The sequence below is a fragment of the Equus przewalskii genome, chromosome 1 (assembly GCF_037783145.1).
Source record: "Equus przewalskii isolate Varuska chromosome 1, EquPr2, whole genome shotgun sequence".
NCBI lineage: Eukaryota > Metazoa > Chordata > Mammalia > Perissodactyla > Equidae > Equus > Equus przewalskii.
In genome coordinates, this window is record NC_091831.1 from 15,546,312 (window position 1) to 15,565,692 (window position 19,381).

At 38.8% G+C, this 19,381-nt stretch overlaps 1 protein-coding gene across 1 annotated transcript; it reads right to left on the bottom strand.

The window, feature by feature from the left end:
• Window positions 1–1,230: 1,230 nt before the first annotated feature.
• On the bottom strand, window positions 1,231–18,317 carry LOC103547380 (pancreatic triacylglycerol lipase). Its single transcript, XM_008514529.2, has 13 exons — window positions 18,215–18,317; window positions 18,037–18,082; window positions 16,716–16,870; window positions 15,981–16,103; window positions 13,880–14,014; window positions 12,765–12,876; window positions 11,411–11,530; window positions 11,175–11,294; window positions 10,550–10,668; window positions 8,297–8,426; window positions 6,830–6,938; window positions 6,086–6,250; window positions 1,231–1,356 (listed from the first exon to the last, which is right to left on the bottom strand). The coding sequence occupies exons 2-13, from the start codon at window positions 18,080–18,082 to the stop codon at window positions 1,293–1,295; spliced, it is 1,398 nt and encodes a 465-aa protein (XP_008512751.1). The 5' UTR covers window positions 18,215–18,317; the 3' UTR covers window positions 1,231–1,292.
• Between the last annotated feature and the right edge of the window lie 1,064 nt (window positions 18,318–19,381).

Sequence of the window (19,381 nt, forward strand, 5' to 3'; positions counted from 1 at the left end):
CATGTGTTGACCGACTTGCATATAGTTTGGTGAAAGACAGAATGAAAAGCATTTTCACTTTCTCATGTTTTCATACCTCTGTGCCTTTGCTTATGCCATTCCGTCTCTGGAACGTCTTTGCCACCATGTCCTCTTGGCAAATCCCACCCACCTTTTAAGACCTAGCGCAGCTGTCCCTTTCTCTCTTAGGATGTCACTGGTTGGACATGGCCTAAGTCTAAATACTGACTCTAGTGGAGTTATTCACTCTTCCCATTAGTGAGACGGTCATTCAAAAAATATTTGTTTGCTCTCCTACTACATGCCGGGCACATACAACATGTAAACCCCTTAAGGAGTTTACAAAAGGGTATGCAGGCAAGTAAACAAGTAGTTATAATACGGAGAGAGAAGTGGTAAGATAGAGAAGTCCTGGGTACCGTGGGAATGTAGTGAGGTAGTCTCTAATACAATCTTAGGGGATGTGGGTAATGGAAGCGGAGATAGGCTTCATGGAAGAAGTCATGTCTACACAGAGATTGAGAACAGTAGGAGTTAAACAGACAGGAAGAGGGGGAAAGAACATTCTAGGGAGAGAAAGAGTTTGCATAAAGGTCCAGTAACATCCAAAATTAAGGCCCTTTTGAGGGACAGTGCCAGAATATAGAGTTCTAGAAGGAAGCTAGTGAGCGATGATGCTGGAGTCCTAGGTGAAAACCAGACCAAGGTGGGGCTTGCAAATCTCGCTAAGGAATGTGGATTCTATTCTGGAAACCATTGGGAGGATATTTGATTTGTGCTTTAGAGAGATCAAAGAGGTCGCAGAGAGGAGAGGAGTTTGGGGGGACCCCACTGGGAGAAGGGAGACGAGTTAGGAAGCTCCCAATGTGCCCACTCCTTGTCCGTCTCCTTTGTGTCATCTCTTCCCAGATATCTGAGTTGGAGCAGACGTAGAACTTAAAGATGATGGAAAAAGTAGCAAAGGGAAGTACTTGCCACCTGTGCCCACCAAGAGGGGGTCATTTTGGACCTGGAAGTCTGCCTTAAGTGATCAGAATGACATCAGCAATAGCAGTAATGGACACGATGCCAGTATCAAGTAAACAATATTCCTAAGCTTGAATGCCACATAGTATGTAGCAAAATTCGACAGTCATTTGTGCTTCTTCAGACCAACTCCAAGTTTTGGATTTTAATCACCACATCCAAAAGTTTCATTGGAAGTAATGGACACGATGACAAAGAAAGGAATACATTGCTTCACCAGTAGATTTTATTAGCAGGGAGATTCAATGGTCACATGTCAGCAGCTCCTAACACGCAGTGAGAGTGAGCAGAACATCTTCCCTCACGGTTTCTTCACTACAGAAGTTGAACCTGCAGAGGGAAAACAACAAGAAGTCAACTCTTCCTGGCACACCCCGGGCATGTCGAGCAAGAGGACAGCCTCCGCTCTCCCCTCAGGCCTAGAGCCACAGCCTGTGCCCAAGACCAGACAATGGCCAAAAGAAAAACCTCTTCTGTCTTAAGGACTGAATTCTCCTTCCCAATTTTGTTTCATGGCTGGGCAATAACAGAGAGGAGGTGTCACTGGACACTCCAAGGGACAGGGAGGGCTCATCTGTCACATCCCCCAAGTGCCTACTAACACTTGGCACATTGTCAACCAACACAACTGAGGAAGATCAGGGCCAGCATCATGACAAGAAATCAGCCAGAATAAAAATTCTAAGGTCCGGTGTGACACTGGCAAGGCATTCTTATTTTAACTCAATAGTTCAACTGAGATGACTAGTTTTACTCGTCAAGACTGAACATACTTGCGATGCTTTGGAGCTAATTTTATTTAATAAGATATATTAGCATATGTAATGTGCCTGGCACATAAAAAGAGCTCAGAAAATGCTCTTTTCTCTCCATCTTCATTTCCCTCCCTGTGGTCTGATGGCTGGAAGACTTGAAAATGGCAAATTAAATGTTAAAAACTAATATTGGTAAGAGATGCAAGAAATGAAGGGCACGTGATATCTATATACGAATAAAGGTGAAGTGAATTTGCTTTGTAGTAGTTAAGAATTAGCTGCAGCCAAATATCCTGCATATGGATTCTGGCATTGAGCTCTCACTTAGTTTTCTGTAAAACAGAGATAATAATAGTACCTATCTGCCATCACCACAATCAAGATAGTAAACATATCCAACAATCCAAAAATTTCCCCCTGCTCCTTTGTAATCTCTCCTTCTCTTTTCTTCCCATCTTCCCTCCCCGCAAGCAACCATTGATCTGCTGTCACTATAGACTGGTTTGAATTGCCTAGAATTTTATATGAATGGAATCAAAAGTATGCACTCTTTTGTCTAGCTTCTTTCATTCAGTATAATTATTTTGAGATTCATCCATGTTGTTGCATGTATTGCTAGTTCATTCCTTTTCATTGCTGAGTTATATTCCATCGTGTGGATAGACCGCAGTTGGTTTATCTACTCTCCTGTTGGTGCACAGATTTCCAGTTTTTGACTATTACAATAAAAGATGCTATGAATAATTATATGCAAATCTTTGTAGAGATAGATGCTTTCTTTTCTTTCAGGTACGTACTTAAGAGTAGAATGGTTGAATCATAGGTAGCTATATATTTGTCTGTTAAAGAAACTGCCAAACTGTTTTCAAATGTGGTTGCATCATTTTATATTCCCATTAATAGTCTTTACATCCTCACCAATACTTGATATTGTCAATTATTTTAATTTTAGCCATTTAAATAAGTTTATGGTAGTGTCTCTGTGTTTTTAATTTGCATTTCCCTAACACCTATTGATATATCTTTTTCTGTTCTTTCACTTTAAAAAATTTTTTAAAGTTTTTCACTTTTCTTCTTCTCCCCAAAGCCCCCCAGTACATAGTTGTAGGTCGTTCTGGTTGTGCTATGTGGAACACCACCTCAGCATGGCTTAGTGAGCAGTGCTAGGTCTGCTCCCAGGATCCGAACCTGCGAAACTCTGCGTGCGCTGCTGAAATGGAGCGTGCAAACTTAACCACTTGGCCATGGGGCCGTCCCCAGTCTGTCCTTTCACTTTTAATCTATTTCTGTTTTTATATTAAAGTACATTTCATGTAGGCAGCATATAGTTGGTATTGATTTTTTTAAATCCAGTCAGACAATCTCTGCCTTCTAATTGCTGTATTTAGATCATTTTCATTTAATATGATTATTGATATGATTAGGTTTAAGTCTATTAGCTTGCTATTTGTTCCCTATGTTCTTTGTTTTTTTTTCCCCCCCTCTCTTTTTAAGCCTTATTTTTAATAAACTCCATTATCTCCTTGTTGGCTTATTAGCTACACTTCTTAGTTTTATTATTTTAGTGGTCACTCTAGAATTTACACCATATATTTCTAACATCGAATTTTACCTTCAACTGATATTATACCAATTCACATATGGTATAAGTACATTACACCAATATGTTTCCATTTCTCCCCTCCTAACCTTTGTGGCATTGCTACCATATATTTTACTTATACACATATTTAACCCCCCCACCAATAATAATATTTAAAAATCTCATGCATTTATCACATAGTTACTATTTCCTATGCTCTTAATTCTTTTCTGTAGATTCTTTTCCAAGTGGCATCATTTTCCTCTCCCCGGAGATCTTCTTTTAACATTTTTCACAGTGTTGATCTGCTGGTAATGAATTCTTTCAGCTTTGGTGTGTCTAAAAAGTCTTTATTTCATCTTGGTCTTTGAAAGATATTTTTGTGGGTATAGAATTCTAGATTAACAGCTTTTTCCTTTCGGTGCCAGTCATGCATCACTTAACGACAGAGACATGGTCTGAGAAATACATCATTAGGTGATTTCACAGTTTTGTGAACATCACAGAGTATCCTTACACAAACCTAGATGGTGCAGCCTACTACACACCTAGGCTATGTGGTACTAATTTTATGGGACCACTGTCACATGTTCAGTCTGTCATTGACCGAAATGTCGTCATGTGGTGCATGACCGTACATTAAAGATGCTGTTCCACTGTCTTCTCACTTGCATTGTTTCTGATGATAAACCTGCTGTAATTATTGTCTTTATTCCTCTGTACGTAGTGTGTATTTTTTCTCAGGCTGCTTTTAAAATTTTCTCTTTATGACTGGTTGTGAGCAATCTGATTTTGAAGTGTGTTGGTGTAGTTTTCTTCATGTTTCTTGTCATAGCACTTGGATCTGCTGGTTTACAGTTTTCACCAATTTTGAAAATTTTGGAGCTCTTATTCCTTCAGATTTATTTTTCAGTTTCTCCTCCTTTGTGGTCTTCAAAGAGAACTGCGTTAGACTTCTTGAAGTTATTTCACAGCTCACTGATGTTCTCTTGATTTTTAAAATTCTTTTTTCTCTCTGTGTTTCATTTTGGATAGTTCCTATTATGTCTTCAGATTCGCTTATCTTTTCTTCTGCAACATCTAGTCTGCTGTCAATTGCATCCAGTGTATTTTTCATTTCAGATATTATAGTTCTCATCTCTAAAAATTCCATTTGGATCTTTTTTATACAAATATCATGCCTCTACTGACCTTTAGAACTAATGGAATACAGGTGAAATAACTATTTTAATGTCTGTGTCTGCTATTCTAACATTTGTGTCAGTTCTGGTTTGGTTTCAGCTGATTGATTATTCTCCTCAGTATAGGTTATGTTGTCCTGCTTCTTTGTATACCTGCAAAACTTTTATTTAATGTCATATATGGTAGATTTTAGCCTGTTAGCTGCTGGATAATTTTGTATTTCTATAAATTTTCTTGAACTCTTTTCTGGGGTACAGTTAAATTATTTGGAAACAGTTTGATCCTTTCAGGTCTTGCTCAGTCTAGGCTAATGATTTCTCACTAGTGAGGGAAGGCCTTCCTAAATACTCTACCCAAAGTTTCTTGGATTATGAGCTTATCTAGTCTGGTTGGTTGAAACAGTTACCATTTCCAGCCCTGCAAGAGTACTGGGCACTGTTTTCTCTAATCCTTTCAGATGGATAGTTCACTGGCGTTGGCTAGTTTCCTCACACACATGTGCTTATCGGTACTCTGCTGAATATTCAAGGGAAATTTCCAGAGCTCTGAGATTCTCTCTCTGTAACTCTCCTCTCTGGTGCTCTGTCCTGTGACATCTAGTTGCCTTGGATTTTTTGGATTCTTAGCTCTGTCTCTTCAACTCAGAAGGTCTACCAGGCTCTGCCTGAATTTTTCCTCCTTGTGTAATATCCTGGAAACTCTCTCCAGGCAGTGAGCTAGGACAATTGTAAGCCTCCACCTTATTTGTTTCTTGTCTTTCAGGGATCACTTTCTTTTGTTGCCTGATGTTCAGTGTCTTGAAAACTGTTATTCCTTACATTTTATCTGAATTCTTGGTTGTTTCAGTTAGAAGGTGAATTTGTCTCTGTGATTCCATCTTTGCCAGAAGCAAAAAGTCCCCTCATTGGGCTTTTCTGAGGACTGAATAACACGCTGACAGAAGAAGCATAGCATTGTGCCTCGGAATTTGGCTTTATATTCAGAACACTTGGGCTAACATTGGTATTGTTATAATTATCGTCAGCAGCAGCTCACTTTTTCTGGTTCACGATGGTAAATATCCTTTGGCTCACACACACTTCAGTCTTCTTTAGAACCAAGGGTTAACTTCTGCCTTCAGTAAGAGGGCCAATGATGCAGAGCAGCCTGTTTGTATTCCTTGGTAAGTTAAGTGTTTTCCTGATAATTTAACTGGCAATTGGTGAACCCAGGAACTTTGGGGAAGATACACATATTAAGCAAACCCAAGCACAAGGCACAGCCACTCAATGAAATCATTCTTTCACCTCAGGATCATGAAGCCAGATTCTCATTCTAACACTTAGCTTGTATCAGGTAACACCACCTGCATCTACAAATCTATCAAAGTTGTTTTCCTAAAGTTCTACCCTTTCTCCTAAAGAAACAAAGGTATTAGGGAGCGGCTGTGGCTGGGGTATAGGAGAACCATTGTAAGAGGTTTAACTGAAAGTAAACTTCAGTGGAGATAGAATTATAAATGTGACAATACTTCAAATCACTTTAGATTTTTATTACTTACACACTTCCATCGTTTCTTTCCACTGTGATCTTGGATGCTCCTACTTTGGGTAGAGTTAGGTTGATCACATTGTTGTACCAAATAAATTTAACCTTCTCCAAATCTCCAACTTCCACATCTGAGTCAAATTCATTGGAATAAGTATTGTCTGGTTTGAGAGTGCCCCTTGGAAGTTGAGAAGTTAATAAAAACATACATCAACATACATAAATGTACATATACATATATATACGTGTTTCTAAAACCAGCTTGCAATGCGTCTCTAGTAAGATGACTGATAGTATATTTGCCATTCTAATCTTTTAAATAAATGCAAACATACATGCTAAGTCAGTAGTAGTTCATTTGTCATCAATAACTCATATTACTTTAAAGTCATCCTTGCTTTAATAAAACTTCAAACACGTTTTAGTCACAATTCTCCTATAATTTAATAAATGATGACATCATTATATCATCTTTTCCCAGTTGTTTTGTGGGAAGAATAATTTTTATTGATGATAAATCAGAAGCCACAAATCAAATTAAACCTAAGTGGTTTTCTCAAGAAGTTACAGAAAAAATATTTAGAAGCAGACTTCTGAAATGTATTAAGGTGCAGGGGTGGAATAAGCATTTCCTTTTAATGATATGTGGCAGCACTATACTCCCACACAGTAAGGAATAAACTCTTGTGTCCAGAACATACATTATGCATGTGAAGGGTTCCAGCATTTAAGACATTTAGAGCAATATTTTACTCACTGGAAAATTTCATACTGCCTAGAGTTCCCTTTATTTCCAAACAAAGAAACTAGCACGTGTCCTGTAACCTTCTTTCCAGACAGTGTGACATCTACCCTATACCTCCAACCTGCATGGGAAAAAAAATTGCACAATATCAGGTTGTAGAGAAGACACACTGGAAACAGACTAACTTGGATTTCACTACTGCTGAATTTTGCATAATTTGTATATGGTGTTGGTAGTTCTTCTAATCAAGTAGTCAGAGACATTTCTTATCTAAATGTTCAGAAGACAGGCATTGGTAAAGGGGAGGAGCACAGAGTCTTTCCAAAGTCAACGGTTTTCAAGCCAAGAGGTGAAGTAATATATTTTGCTTCCAATTTTCTTTTTCTTTTTTTTTTGAGGAAGATTATCCCTGAGCTAACATCTGCCGCCATACCTCTTTTTGCTGAGGAAGACTGGCCCTCAGCTAACATCCACGCCCATCTTCCTCTAGTTTATATGTGGAATACTGGCCATGGCATGGCTTGACAAGTGGTGTGTAGGTCTGCCCCCAGGATCCGAATGGGTGAACCCCAGGCCGCCAAAGTGGAGCAGGCAAAGTTAACTGCTACGCCGCCGCGCTGGCCCCTTGCTTTCAATTTTTTAACCTGACAATTTATTCTTGAATGTTAAGAGAACTTAATGTTAAAAGATAGTGGAAAAATAGTAGAGTGTGACATTTTCAACAGTTTTCTTCATTTTCATAGATCACCACGTTTTATAGTACTGTCATCTTTTTGTCTAAGTAGTCTAATTTATTTTAAAAATTCTACAACTCAACTTTCTGTTGCCATTGGAAATGTATTAAATTCCGGTAACCAATTTATGGTACTAGTCAATAGTGAACTACCAGTTTTTGCCATTTTGAGCTAGCCTGGGCTATTGGGGAGGGGGTAAAATTTGGCTTTAGTTTTTACAATGCAGCTAACCCCATTAACTCCCATCCAAATAGTTTTCTTCCTCAATTACTGAGAAAAGAAACGTGAATTCTGTCCCCATGCCTCACCTCCCACACATTCTCTAATTCCCATCAACCATGGAGTCTACAATCTAAATTTCTTTTAAATCTGTCAACTGTTCTCCATTCCCACAACCTCTGCCATCTTTCTCCGGGATTACTTTTCTCCGGGATTTATTTTTACAAAACCTCAGAATTTTGCTCAGTGAAACTTTTGTCTGAATATGAAGAGGCTGGAGCAGAAGAATCCTCCTGAATTCAGCACCAGGATCAAATGTGAAGAAATCCATTTTTGTGTCATTGATAGTTCGGGCCACAAACTCTGTTCTGCCCCGTCCAAATTAGCCATCGTTTGGCTATGCATTTTCCATGCTGTGGAGGGAGTGTTTAAAACTTTTGTATAGAAAAGCAGTTTCACACATTTTTACCGGACATGATAAAATACACAGCATTAAGAATTTAAGGCGAATAAAATAGAGACCTACGGGCAAAATTGCTGGCATCACCGGTGTTTAGATAAAATAGCTGGCCCACTCCTTTTGTTCTCCCAGGAAATCTATCAGCATAATGACCCATCTGTGGGCAGCCTTCACTTGAACAGGGGAAGCACTTGTTCTAGAGAAAATAAACACGTAATGACTGAGGATGCTCTTTCTTTCAATAGCGCACCATCTTTTTTCATGTATTGTTGCAATTCAAATACTCTGAAGTCAATTCTGTTCTGATGGTAAAAGGGGACTTCAATAGTGTCTCAGCAGAGGTTAAAAATGCATCTTATTATTTACAATGATAAATCAGTAGTTTATGTTAAATAACACGATACTAACAAAAATATTATTAAAAATCACACAAGAATTTATAAGATATTTATATGTGTATTTTAATCTTTTCTCTTTTGCCTCTCTTAAGTTGCCCCAGTTGTCCCAAGACATCCATCCACCCGCAGGTGATTAGAATTTATTTTAGAAAGATTGCAAAAGAAAGAGCAGGAGATGAAATCAGCTTCTAATATGCAAAATAGGACCCATTAGGAGGACAATAAGCTCAAAAGTCAGGCTTTTCTCAACTCCTTTAACTCCTACCTAGAATATAAAGTTCTGAAGGATTTTGATCCCAGAATTCTCCCATTGTGGAGAGAAATGCCCATGTTGGCTATTAAGGCCTAGCTATGAGGTTGGGGTCTGGAGAAGAGGGATGCCATACAGGAAAATGTTCTCCCTTTCTGGGTCAAGGAATTGTAGGAAGACAGAAGGGAGAGAGGAATAGAGTAGGAGGGACAAACATCACAATTCCCACTACGGAGAGACAAGGTTGGTCCACAGTAGAGGCAAGTGGTGGGTTGCTGGATCAATGGATCAAATGGGGACTGGGCTGAGTCTCAGGGTCTGCATCCAGTAACAGCTAAGGGGTGACTGAGCCAGCCAGGAAGAAATGGCCAAAGCTCTCTGAGGGCGTTGCCGAGCCAGAAGAGTAGACACATCCAGACATCATCTGCAGACACCTGCCTTGCACCCGTCCATAAGGTAGACCCCTAGGTTCTCCCCTCTGCCCAGCACACGCACTGAATACCATCACCATCATCACCTTGCCCAATACCAGCTTAGAGGGAAAGACTGAGAAATCTGCAAAACTGAAAATCTTTTCTTCTAAAAGGTCTGAGCATCACCTAAAAGGACTGTTTATATTATTGAATGAGACAAAGTTTTAACTGAATGAAACCGAAAGTTCTTTGTTTGTTTGTTTGCCCCATTACCAAGAGAACAGAGATTTGGGAAGAAGATAAAAATAAGGTTAGACCAAAGAACAGGGGTGCTCTTGTTGTATACGTAAGTTGTGCAGTGAATAAAATATGTACCCTTCCTCCTACACACACATAATAGCCAACATTTTTTTAATGCTAATTATTGTACTTTAGGTTTTGGGCTAGGCAATTAAAACATATCATCTCATTAGATCCTCCCATGAAATCTGTGGACTCTACCATTATTATTTACATTTAAAAATGAAGAAATTTACTTAGAGAAGTTAAGTATTTTGCCCCAAATCATTCAGCTACTTAATGGTGAACCCGGGATTCAGATCCTCTCTCTTTTTCACTAACATATAGCTTCTTCGTAGTTATGACTTCACCTAGCGTGTTATTTGAACTCTTATTTATTAAATGACATGTTATACATTTTTTATTTGGAAAAATTATATTGAGAGGAAAAGCAATTAAAAAAACCCCAGCAGGTAGTAGATATATCATGTTCAAGTTCCAAGATAAGGATCCTAACCTAGATATTTAGAACCAAACAAGATGAAAACTAAAAAAAGAATCTTGGCAATTATGGGATTGCACAGAAATATCCACACGCCCATAATTAAATAGTTTTAAAAGGTCAACATTTAAGACAAGTGTTCCATATTCATCAACATCTTGTAGCCATAGCTCAGACGTCCATAGACTATTTTTTTTTTTTACTTAGAATTATTTCAAAATAAGTTTGACGGTTTACCTGCTCCATGCAGAAGTGATAGAGAACAAGACAGACAAGGAGCATTTCAGTTTATAAGCCCATTTTCTAAAGTTCTCCAATGCCTTATCATTTTTGGAATAATGTGTATAATTGAAAGTACAAATGATGTGGCAGTCATACAGTAACGTTCACTGAATGCATATCGTGTACAGTGAACCACACCAGTCATGAGAAGTGATGGTGACAAAGTTCTTTAGGTACAAGGTGGAGTCTACTTACTGCAGTGAAATCACTGTAAGAGGCACAAGAGAATCCAGCAAAGCCATCAGGGTTGAGGATGCTATCAGTGTAATACTTGTAGCTTCTTAAGTGATTACAGGCCGCAAAGTCACGAGTTCCTTTGAAATCAGACATGATTTACATCAGTGACAGATATTATTTTTCCAAGTTAAAGCCATGATCAGAATATCGTTGTTGAATAGATTTCTCTAATAAACGTGAACTCATGGAGGTCACAGAACAAAATCATTCATGAAGTGAATTTATAATCAGTGATGCAATCAGAAGTTAAATACTGTTTAAGATTATATGGTTATGCCATAGCTAAATGAAATGAAAAAATAACTTTAGAAGGAAAAGATTGGTCCATAAGAGACAATTTAGTAAGGCATTCCCTGAATTAGATCCTTGAAAAGTTTACTACAAACACATTTTCTTTCCCACAATCTCCTCAGGCCCACTTATCCCAGTGAAAGTCCTATATCTTGGGGATACAATTAAAAGTCTTTTGTTTAGAAAATGTGAGACCTGTACAATACCAAAATATGTAGCAAGTTTAGTAAAACAAAACACAAACTTTCTTCATGAAAAAGAGAAAATCTCTTCGTGCGCATAATGGTTTTACCTTGCCAGATCCCGTCTATGTCAACAATCTGAGAGAGAACGTTCTTTTGACATCCGGGCATTTCTTTTCCTCCATTTGGAAAGAAATCCAGGTGGCCTGCAGTTTGGCTCATTCCAAACCCTGAAAAATTTTAAAATATGGGAAAGTTGATGTTAATGTATAGACTTGAAACACTCTAAAACACTCTAATGTACAGACTCAGAAAACACTCTAGGAGAACGAATTGAGGAACTTACCCAAGTTGGGGATGAAGGGGGCAATGTCTGTGTGAATTACATCCACAAATTGGGCATCGCTGGGGTCCAATCGGACTAATTCGGGTGTGCCCTGAAAGCAAGGTTCAGCTGGATCCAACCCTAAAGTAAACAGGACGTGTCATGTTAATACCTATCAATGTACCTGCACATTCATCTTTCTTCGTCAGTTACAGACAAGAATGCAAACTTTGGCGGTAATGACAAGTTATGCATGAGAGAGATAAGATTGTTTTTCTCTACCTTATCATTTTCTGGAGGAAAATCTGTCTAATTTACTATTTGCATCGAAGTGAATTTCCCTCAAACCATGAAATTTGGCTCTATTTATGGATGCTTAGTCATGGGGACAAGCTCAGTCACTAGCAGTAGTCACAAGGAAAGAGCCAGACTCTAGGAGACGCTGGGCTCCTAAAGGATGTTCAGGCTAAAAGAGTTCCTGCTAGACTGTAAACTCCAGGGACAGCAAGGACTTGGCTTGCACACTCACCAGGACCACAGTTTGTCGCAGTGCATGGCTCAGCAGTCTCTCATAAACATTTACAGACTATGGGAAAGAATTAACGACCAGCATTCCAGATGCCCCCACCAATCCAAATGTAGCCAAATTATCCAAAGCATTAAAAAGAGAATTAGGAAGTTGGAGACAGAATGGGAAGATGGAAAAGTGGTCATTCTTTGAAATTGTCAACTCTCAGATCCAGGAGAGCAAAGTCTTTCTTATAAAGTTAGAGGGTTGTTTTAGGACCTGGTCTCCAACACGTGACCCCATTGGCCAAATGTAAACCAGGCTGAAGTCTGTAAAATAATATTTTTTGTCTAATTAGCAGCATATAGAACTGGCAGCCCAGGGCAGCCTCACCATCTGCCCCCCACTTTCAACTCCTGGGTTATGGTTGATGAGTTTTTGGCTAATTATCAATTGCTATTGAAGCAGAATATAATTAATTATACATTTTTGAACTCTTTGGGTTCAATTCTTTTTATTATTTATTTTATTATTTATGTTATTCTATTCTTGAAACTTGTTCTTTGTGAATACCTGACAAAGGGAAATAGATAGATATCAACAAGGCCTCCGGATGTTCTTAATTCACATTTGAGTCACATGCAATATTTATATGTTAAACAGGGCTCGGTAGACCAAAGATTGATATCAACAAAAAATTCACAAGGCCTCAGAACACACCAATTTCTGATCATGTTGCCCAATTAGGAAAATGTGAAAAACCTGTCTCCTCAGGTGAAAAACAGGGCTGCACTAAATTTTCATCTTTTTAGACACCATATTGGCTACATTTAGTCCAATTTTGCAGCTTTTACTGTTTTGACCAACCTGTGATCCGTCCAACGGCCCCATTGGTCCTCCTTCCAGCCTCCCCAGCAGCGTGAGAACCCAGGCTATGGCCAATGATGTGGACGTTGGAAGGAGAGTAGTCGAATGATGACTGTTGGAAAGAAAACTTCTTCAGAATGTTTCCAAATCTTGTAAAATTCAAGATGGAAACAAATGAAGACCTCTGAAAACGTGAGTTTTTTTTTCTTTTGAGGAAGATTAGTCCTGAGCTAACATCCAGTGCCAACCCTCCTCTTTTTGCTGAGGAAGACTGGCCCTGAGCTAACATTGTGCCCATTTTCCTCTATTTTATGTGTAGTGCCTGCCACAGCACGGCTTGATGGGTGGTGAGTAGGCCTGCACCTAGGATTTGAACCAGCGAACCCCAGGCTGCTGAAGCAGAACATGAGAACTTAGCTGCTATGCCCCCAGGCCAGCCCCTGAAAACTTGAGTTTAAAGAAGACATACTACCCCCTTCAAAGCAATTGATTTTGAAGGATATTTCTTTTCACAGTTATAATAGAAAATAGCAATGATTTTAACATTTGAACTTGTGGAAGCAGGGCTCTCTTTGATTGTATTACTATGTAGTGAGAACCGTGGACGGATATGGGGAATTATTACCCAGGGATGAGGAAGCAAATATTTGGATGAGAAATTAATAATGAAAGCAATTGCTCAAGCACATTCTAGTTTAATGTTTTCTGTGTTTTTAGTTACCAAATCAGGTTAGCTTGTTATTGTTGTGCTTCTGTTAAAAAATAAAATAAAAAAACAAAAACACAAAAGTAATTTAATCTTGAGTTCGACATTATCACGTCAAATTGCTTTAATAACTGGTGAAATTAAAAGAAATACTGGGTGAATTCAGTAGAAACAACCTATCTAGTTGCTGAAATAATATCACTTAAAAAAACTAGTTTATTGATCTAAAATATACTTATTGATAAGCTTAATTCTAGATTTTTTGCATTTTTCTTGTCAAACACGGGGACAGCCAAATCTCAGTAGACAACTGTGTTTACCAGTGATCATACCTACAGCATTTTTTTTTTTTGGAAGAGAATTCAGAGAGCAATGTCCTTGGGCTTTTATGTAACCCGGAAGTAGTTACCTGAAGAACTCCAACAAGATATGCCACTTCTGCCCCCACAATCCGGACGTTCTGTGAAGCCTGTGAGTATGCGGTGCGGGAGCCACTTTTCCAGTCCACACAGATACAGTTCACACTTTCCACCTTAAACATGTTCTGGTGGAAGAGACACAATAAATAGGTAAGTAATTCAGGATCTTTATGAATTACAAATGAACACATTTGAGGACCAGGATAAATTCCGTCCTTGACCTATACAGTATCTTGCTTGCCTTTAACCCCAATCCAATGAGCAAAATTTCTAGTGTGTTATGCATATGGAATCCCTTTTAAAGTTTAACATTGGCTCCAAATTGGAGATTTGGCCGTAACGGGAACTAGATTCCTGGAATTTCTATTGCAACAGATCCCTAGACATTTGTTTCAGGGAAAAAATATGTATAAAATATGGTACAATGGGTTGTCTCATTAGAACATCATAAATGTCATGAGACTACATTGCCCTTACTAGAAAGCGCCCCAGGACATTGCCTGTCTCCTTCACTACTGTATCCTGAGTGCCTTGAACAGTTCCTGACACATAGTAGGTGCTCAGTGACTATTTATGGAATGGGTGAATAACTGAATAAATGGAAGACTATGTTAGGACCTCTTAAATAAATATGCTGAAGGTAAATGAGTAAGCTTTTCCGTGATGAAAACACTAATCAAAGTTTTTGGATGAATATGTATTATTGTACATCAGAGATGCGTTATTTCACATAAAAGCATAATTTACCAGAAATCCGCTGGAATCCTCGTTTGATGGGGGTCAATGATAGTTTCCTGAATGTTGGATCTGGCAGGAATTTTGTTTGTTTGCGTGTGTGTTTATACATATCCCCACTTTTTTTCCAAAAAGAATTTGAGAAGAATGAAGCAATCTTAGAAATCATCTCCAACTCTTCCATTTTACAGATAGAAAAACCGAACGATGGGAACCTTTTGCTAATGTCTTGGTTAGCTAAGAATAGAGTCTAAACTGGAATTCAGAACCTTTAACTTTCCAATTTAATCCACTCGCTTCTGTATCATAAAACAACAGTATTGTCAAAGCCAAACGAAATGCAAGAAAAACTCATCTGCTTTTGGGATCTCAGAAATAAATTGTGTATACACATCTAAAAATCTACGTTCCTCTTGAGCTAAGAATCATTTTCTTTTCCTTCACTGTTGTATAGAAATCTATTACTACTCTCCCTCCAATAATCTTCAGCTTTAAATTATTTTAGAAGCCCAGTTATAGTTTTACTAATGATTTCTAAACTTAGCTGTCCATTTTGACTATCTTCAGGATCAATGGAGACTCTCTGGAATTGACTCAACTCAGCCGTTGTTTTGAATCGTAGACACGTCTGAAACTAAACGGATGTAGGACCTTTGTGTCTCCTCTCTTGAGAGCTCTGAAGAAACGACTGCATCCTTGTAGCAGAGCTGCCTGCAGAAGCTTGATGAATAAATGAACCAAAGATAATGTTCCTCAAGCACTAGCACGTACCGGGGAAATTTGTTCTTTTTGATTTTCTGTCTTTTAAATCCTCATTATCACAGGGCACATAGCCAAAGGCAAATTAAAGAAAATAGGATCACTACTGTTGAGACAACAGAAGCCAGAAATGAAAACCTATACAGCTTTCCTAGATATTGCTACCATGGGAGATCAAAGAGTAGCAAGTAAAAATCAAAGGAAAATACTTAGTTTGGGCAAAATGAGTTATCTTGGCGCTTCATATAGAAATTAACAACTGTTGAAAAAATAAAAAAGTAGTGAAAATGCAACTAATGCTGCATCAGTACGGCAATATTTGTTGCTAAATTTTGAAATCTCTCTGTATTAGTTGTTAAGTAACCACTACCCAGAGCCACCAAATGGTTAGCAACCTTGCTGCCTTGACTGTCCCAGGTCCCCTTCACCCCCTACCGCCTCCTGGACCTCCCTTGGGAACCCCAGGCCCAGCAGGGTCAGAGGATCCTCCAATGTCATGGTGGCTCACATTTGTCCTGATTGGTTGGGGCCTATGCCTTCCCTGTTACAATTATCACTCCAGAAACAACCTCCCCTTAAGAGATGACCACGTCTCACCTGGCACATAGTGGACAGCCAGCTTTCTTCTCCCTTGTCTATGAATCCATGAATAATAAAGCGGGTTTTTCTACCTGTGTTGAAATTGGAGCTCTGGATAGTTGAAGGATCTGCAACGATTTCCTGTTTTGAGGAGAAGTGTTTAACATAAGTTTCTGATAGTATTCAATAGAGCCATTTGTACGCGGTGGGAGGTGGTAGGTAGAAGACCACCAGGGCTTGAGATCCTTATGAGTAAGGATTCTCCTGTTACAAGCAAGCATCATCATTTGCAATCATCACCAAGTTGCTGCTTTCTGGACATCTTATAATTTTTACAGTTGTCAACTCGGGATAATATGTCCACTGTAATACTGGTGGCAGGGGTCTTGTCTCCACACAATGGAAGGGTTTGTTGTGTTTGTGTGTGTGTTTTATGTTATATATATATAATATTGGGAGATCTTATATATATGTGTGTGTGTGTATATATATATTTTATATATACTATTTACATATTTATATATATATTCATGTTTAGAATATTTTTAGATGGTACCACAGAGGTAGGATAAGATTAATATCAAGTTAATGGACCTTTTATAAACAACTTACATAAAATAACACTTAAGCTCACTGCCCTAAAGTCTACAAAAATGCAAGTTCTGATGCGTTCTCTTTGAAAGACTTAAAATTCAGTATCTTTATTACATAAAGCAGACGGCACTTAGTTTTGAGAATGATGAGTGCTCTTACTTGAAAGTTGTCTGGGTTCTCGTTAGTGTACAGGAGGAAGCGGGTGTTGACCTTTTCTGGAGACCAGGGCAATATTTTGAGAGGTCTTTCCACAATCCCGGCCCACGGCGAATCGTCACTGAAGCAGCCGAGTCTCTCATAGCAAACTTCGTTTCCTGCAATCGCCCAGAAGCGTTTCAAGGCTATTAGCTTAACCAGAATGCTCTTTTTAATGGTCTCTCTGCCAAACTGTGAGTTAGGTTACATCTTCTGGCATATTTTCTTCGCCCATATCCCCAAACATCTTCCTATCTACACACTCGCAAATTAGCTTCAATAGACAACGTCCCAGCTGAAGAAGACTGCTGCTCCTCGTTTCCACAGCATAAGGCTGCCTCCCTCCTCTTGTGTCTCTGTCCAGTCCCATACTGGGACCTGCTTTAGCCTCTCAATTCAGATGTCTTCCTTGGGCCATTGGTGCCCAAGAAAAGAGCCTTTATCCCCAAGAAAAGAGCCTTGTATCCCCAGGCCTTTGGTGGGAGGAGGATGAGGTTCTCAACTCCTTGTAGCTATCTTCTGGCTTTGGGCTTTAGGTGGGGAGCTTAAATTTCGTGCAAATGCCAAAACTTTATATCTCCACATGGCTGAGTAGGTCTCTGACCTATGTTTGAATGGCATCCTGGATTCCTGTGATGAAGAAGCTACTCACAAATAATCAAACAGAAAATCCATGGTTTGAGACAACTCTTGGTTTGAATGTTACCCCATAAAAGAACAACACAAAGAAAGGGTTCTTGGGGAAGAAAAAGTCTAGTAGGAGTAGGAGTAGTAGCTGTCATGGGGGCTGCATTCTCAAAATCTTACGACGTGCCAGGTGCTGGACAAGATGATTTACATGACTAACCTTATTTAAGTCTCACAATTATCCATGAGAGGGGTGGTATTATACGCCCATTTCACAGATAAAGATAGTGAAGCACAGAGAAGTTAAGAATTTTGCTTAGGGTAATACAGTTGTGGCTCATGGAGCCAGGGTTCAAACCCCACGTTGACTCCGACCTAGGGTTTAGCAAATAAAAACGCAAATTAAATTTGAGTTTCAGATAAACAACGAACATTTTTTAATATAAATATGTCACATATTCGTTGTTTATCTGAAATTCAAATTTAACGGGTCTTAGCTTTTATCCGGCAACCCTGCTCTGAGCACTTGCGGTCTTAATCATTCATCTTTCTTGCTCTACTCCTTATCCTCACAGTGGCTTGAATTCAGCCATCATAGCCTTTGTTGAAAGTATTGAGCATGAATCTCTTCCAGCACTACATAAATATTTTTTCTTACCTACTACTGCTCCCAGCAGCAGCGAAAGTGTCCAGATTCGCAGCATCTAAATAAAGTTAAAAATATGACTAAGTCTGGCTAATTTTAAAAGATTGGCATAATTCAAATTCAGTTAAACCTCTGGGGGAAAATAGGTAAATTCTAATAAATGAGCCTGGAAAACATGTGCCTAACTTACCGTGGCAGTTGTATCAGGTTCTGCACACAACCAGATAGCACTGGAAGGTCCTTTTATAGACAAACTTTATCTTTTGAACAGTTCCATGGAAAAGTGGCATGAAAAGAGAGGAAGTTCCAAGGATATATTTCTAATTTTAATCATAAATAAACCAAGATTGATAGAGGAGGTAAAATTTTCCACAGTCCTTGTGGGAAGATCAGAAAAGGGTAGAAGTGAACAGTTCTCTTCCAACACGATTCTATACTGCTCAGAATCAGTATAATTTCATTGTAGTGAAGGTTCTAGTCTGCCCCTTGTTTAATTTACAATTCTCTAGGTATGTGTGAAACTAAATTGTTTTCACAGATTTGATAGCAGCGGTCTGGAAAACAAATACTGAAAGCTTACCAGCTTGTGTAGTTTTCGTATAACCTTGCCTCACCCTCAAAAATAGTGAAATAGAGGCAATTCTTCAGGAGAGTTCATTCCTTTTAGGAAAGCAGTTGATATTTTATTTTTATAGTCCATAGTACTAAATTATTTCTCAACAATAACGTGGAGAAAAGAATAAACGAACTGACAAAAGGAATTGGGGTACTTCTGAGATCATAGAGGTGGAATCAGTGACCCTACCCTCAGATGAAATTAGGAATAAGCGAGAAAAAGAAAATTCACCTTGGGGAAAATTGGTCTGGGAAAAATAATCTGAAAGAGAAGTATTTTATAGAAAAGAACTGGGATGTTTTCAGTTGGTGATAGATTGCTTAAAATAAGTTTTTTACAGACTGTAATGGGATACCATAATTTTAAGAGACTGGAGCTTTTAGCCTGACAGTGTCACAGATATAGGTTGTACCATATGAAATTGCCACATTTGTAGGTCAAAAATGGTCAAATAATAATTCAGCCCCCTGACAACGTTTACAGGTACAGAAAAAAGCAAGAAAATTGTTTGTGTGTGAGGAAAGTTCCAGAAAGTTTGTCAAGGTAAATGTTAACGTCAGGGCAGAAGGTAGAAGGAAGGAATTCCATGGATGGGAGCCGTGGCAAATTCCCTTTCAATCTTTCGTATCTTAGCATTTCATCCCCTGTTTAGGGAGCCTTTCCAGCTCTAAGTTGGTTCCCTTCTCCCCTCTAAGACCACCTTCCCTCAGAACATCCTTCATTTGACACCCGTCACAATCA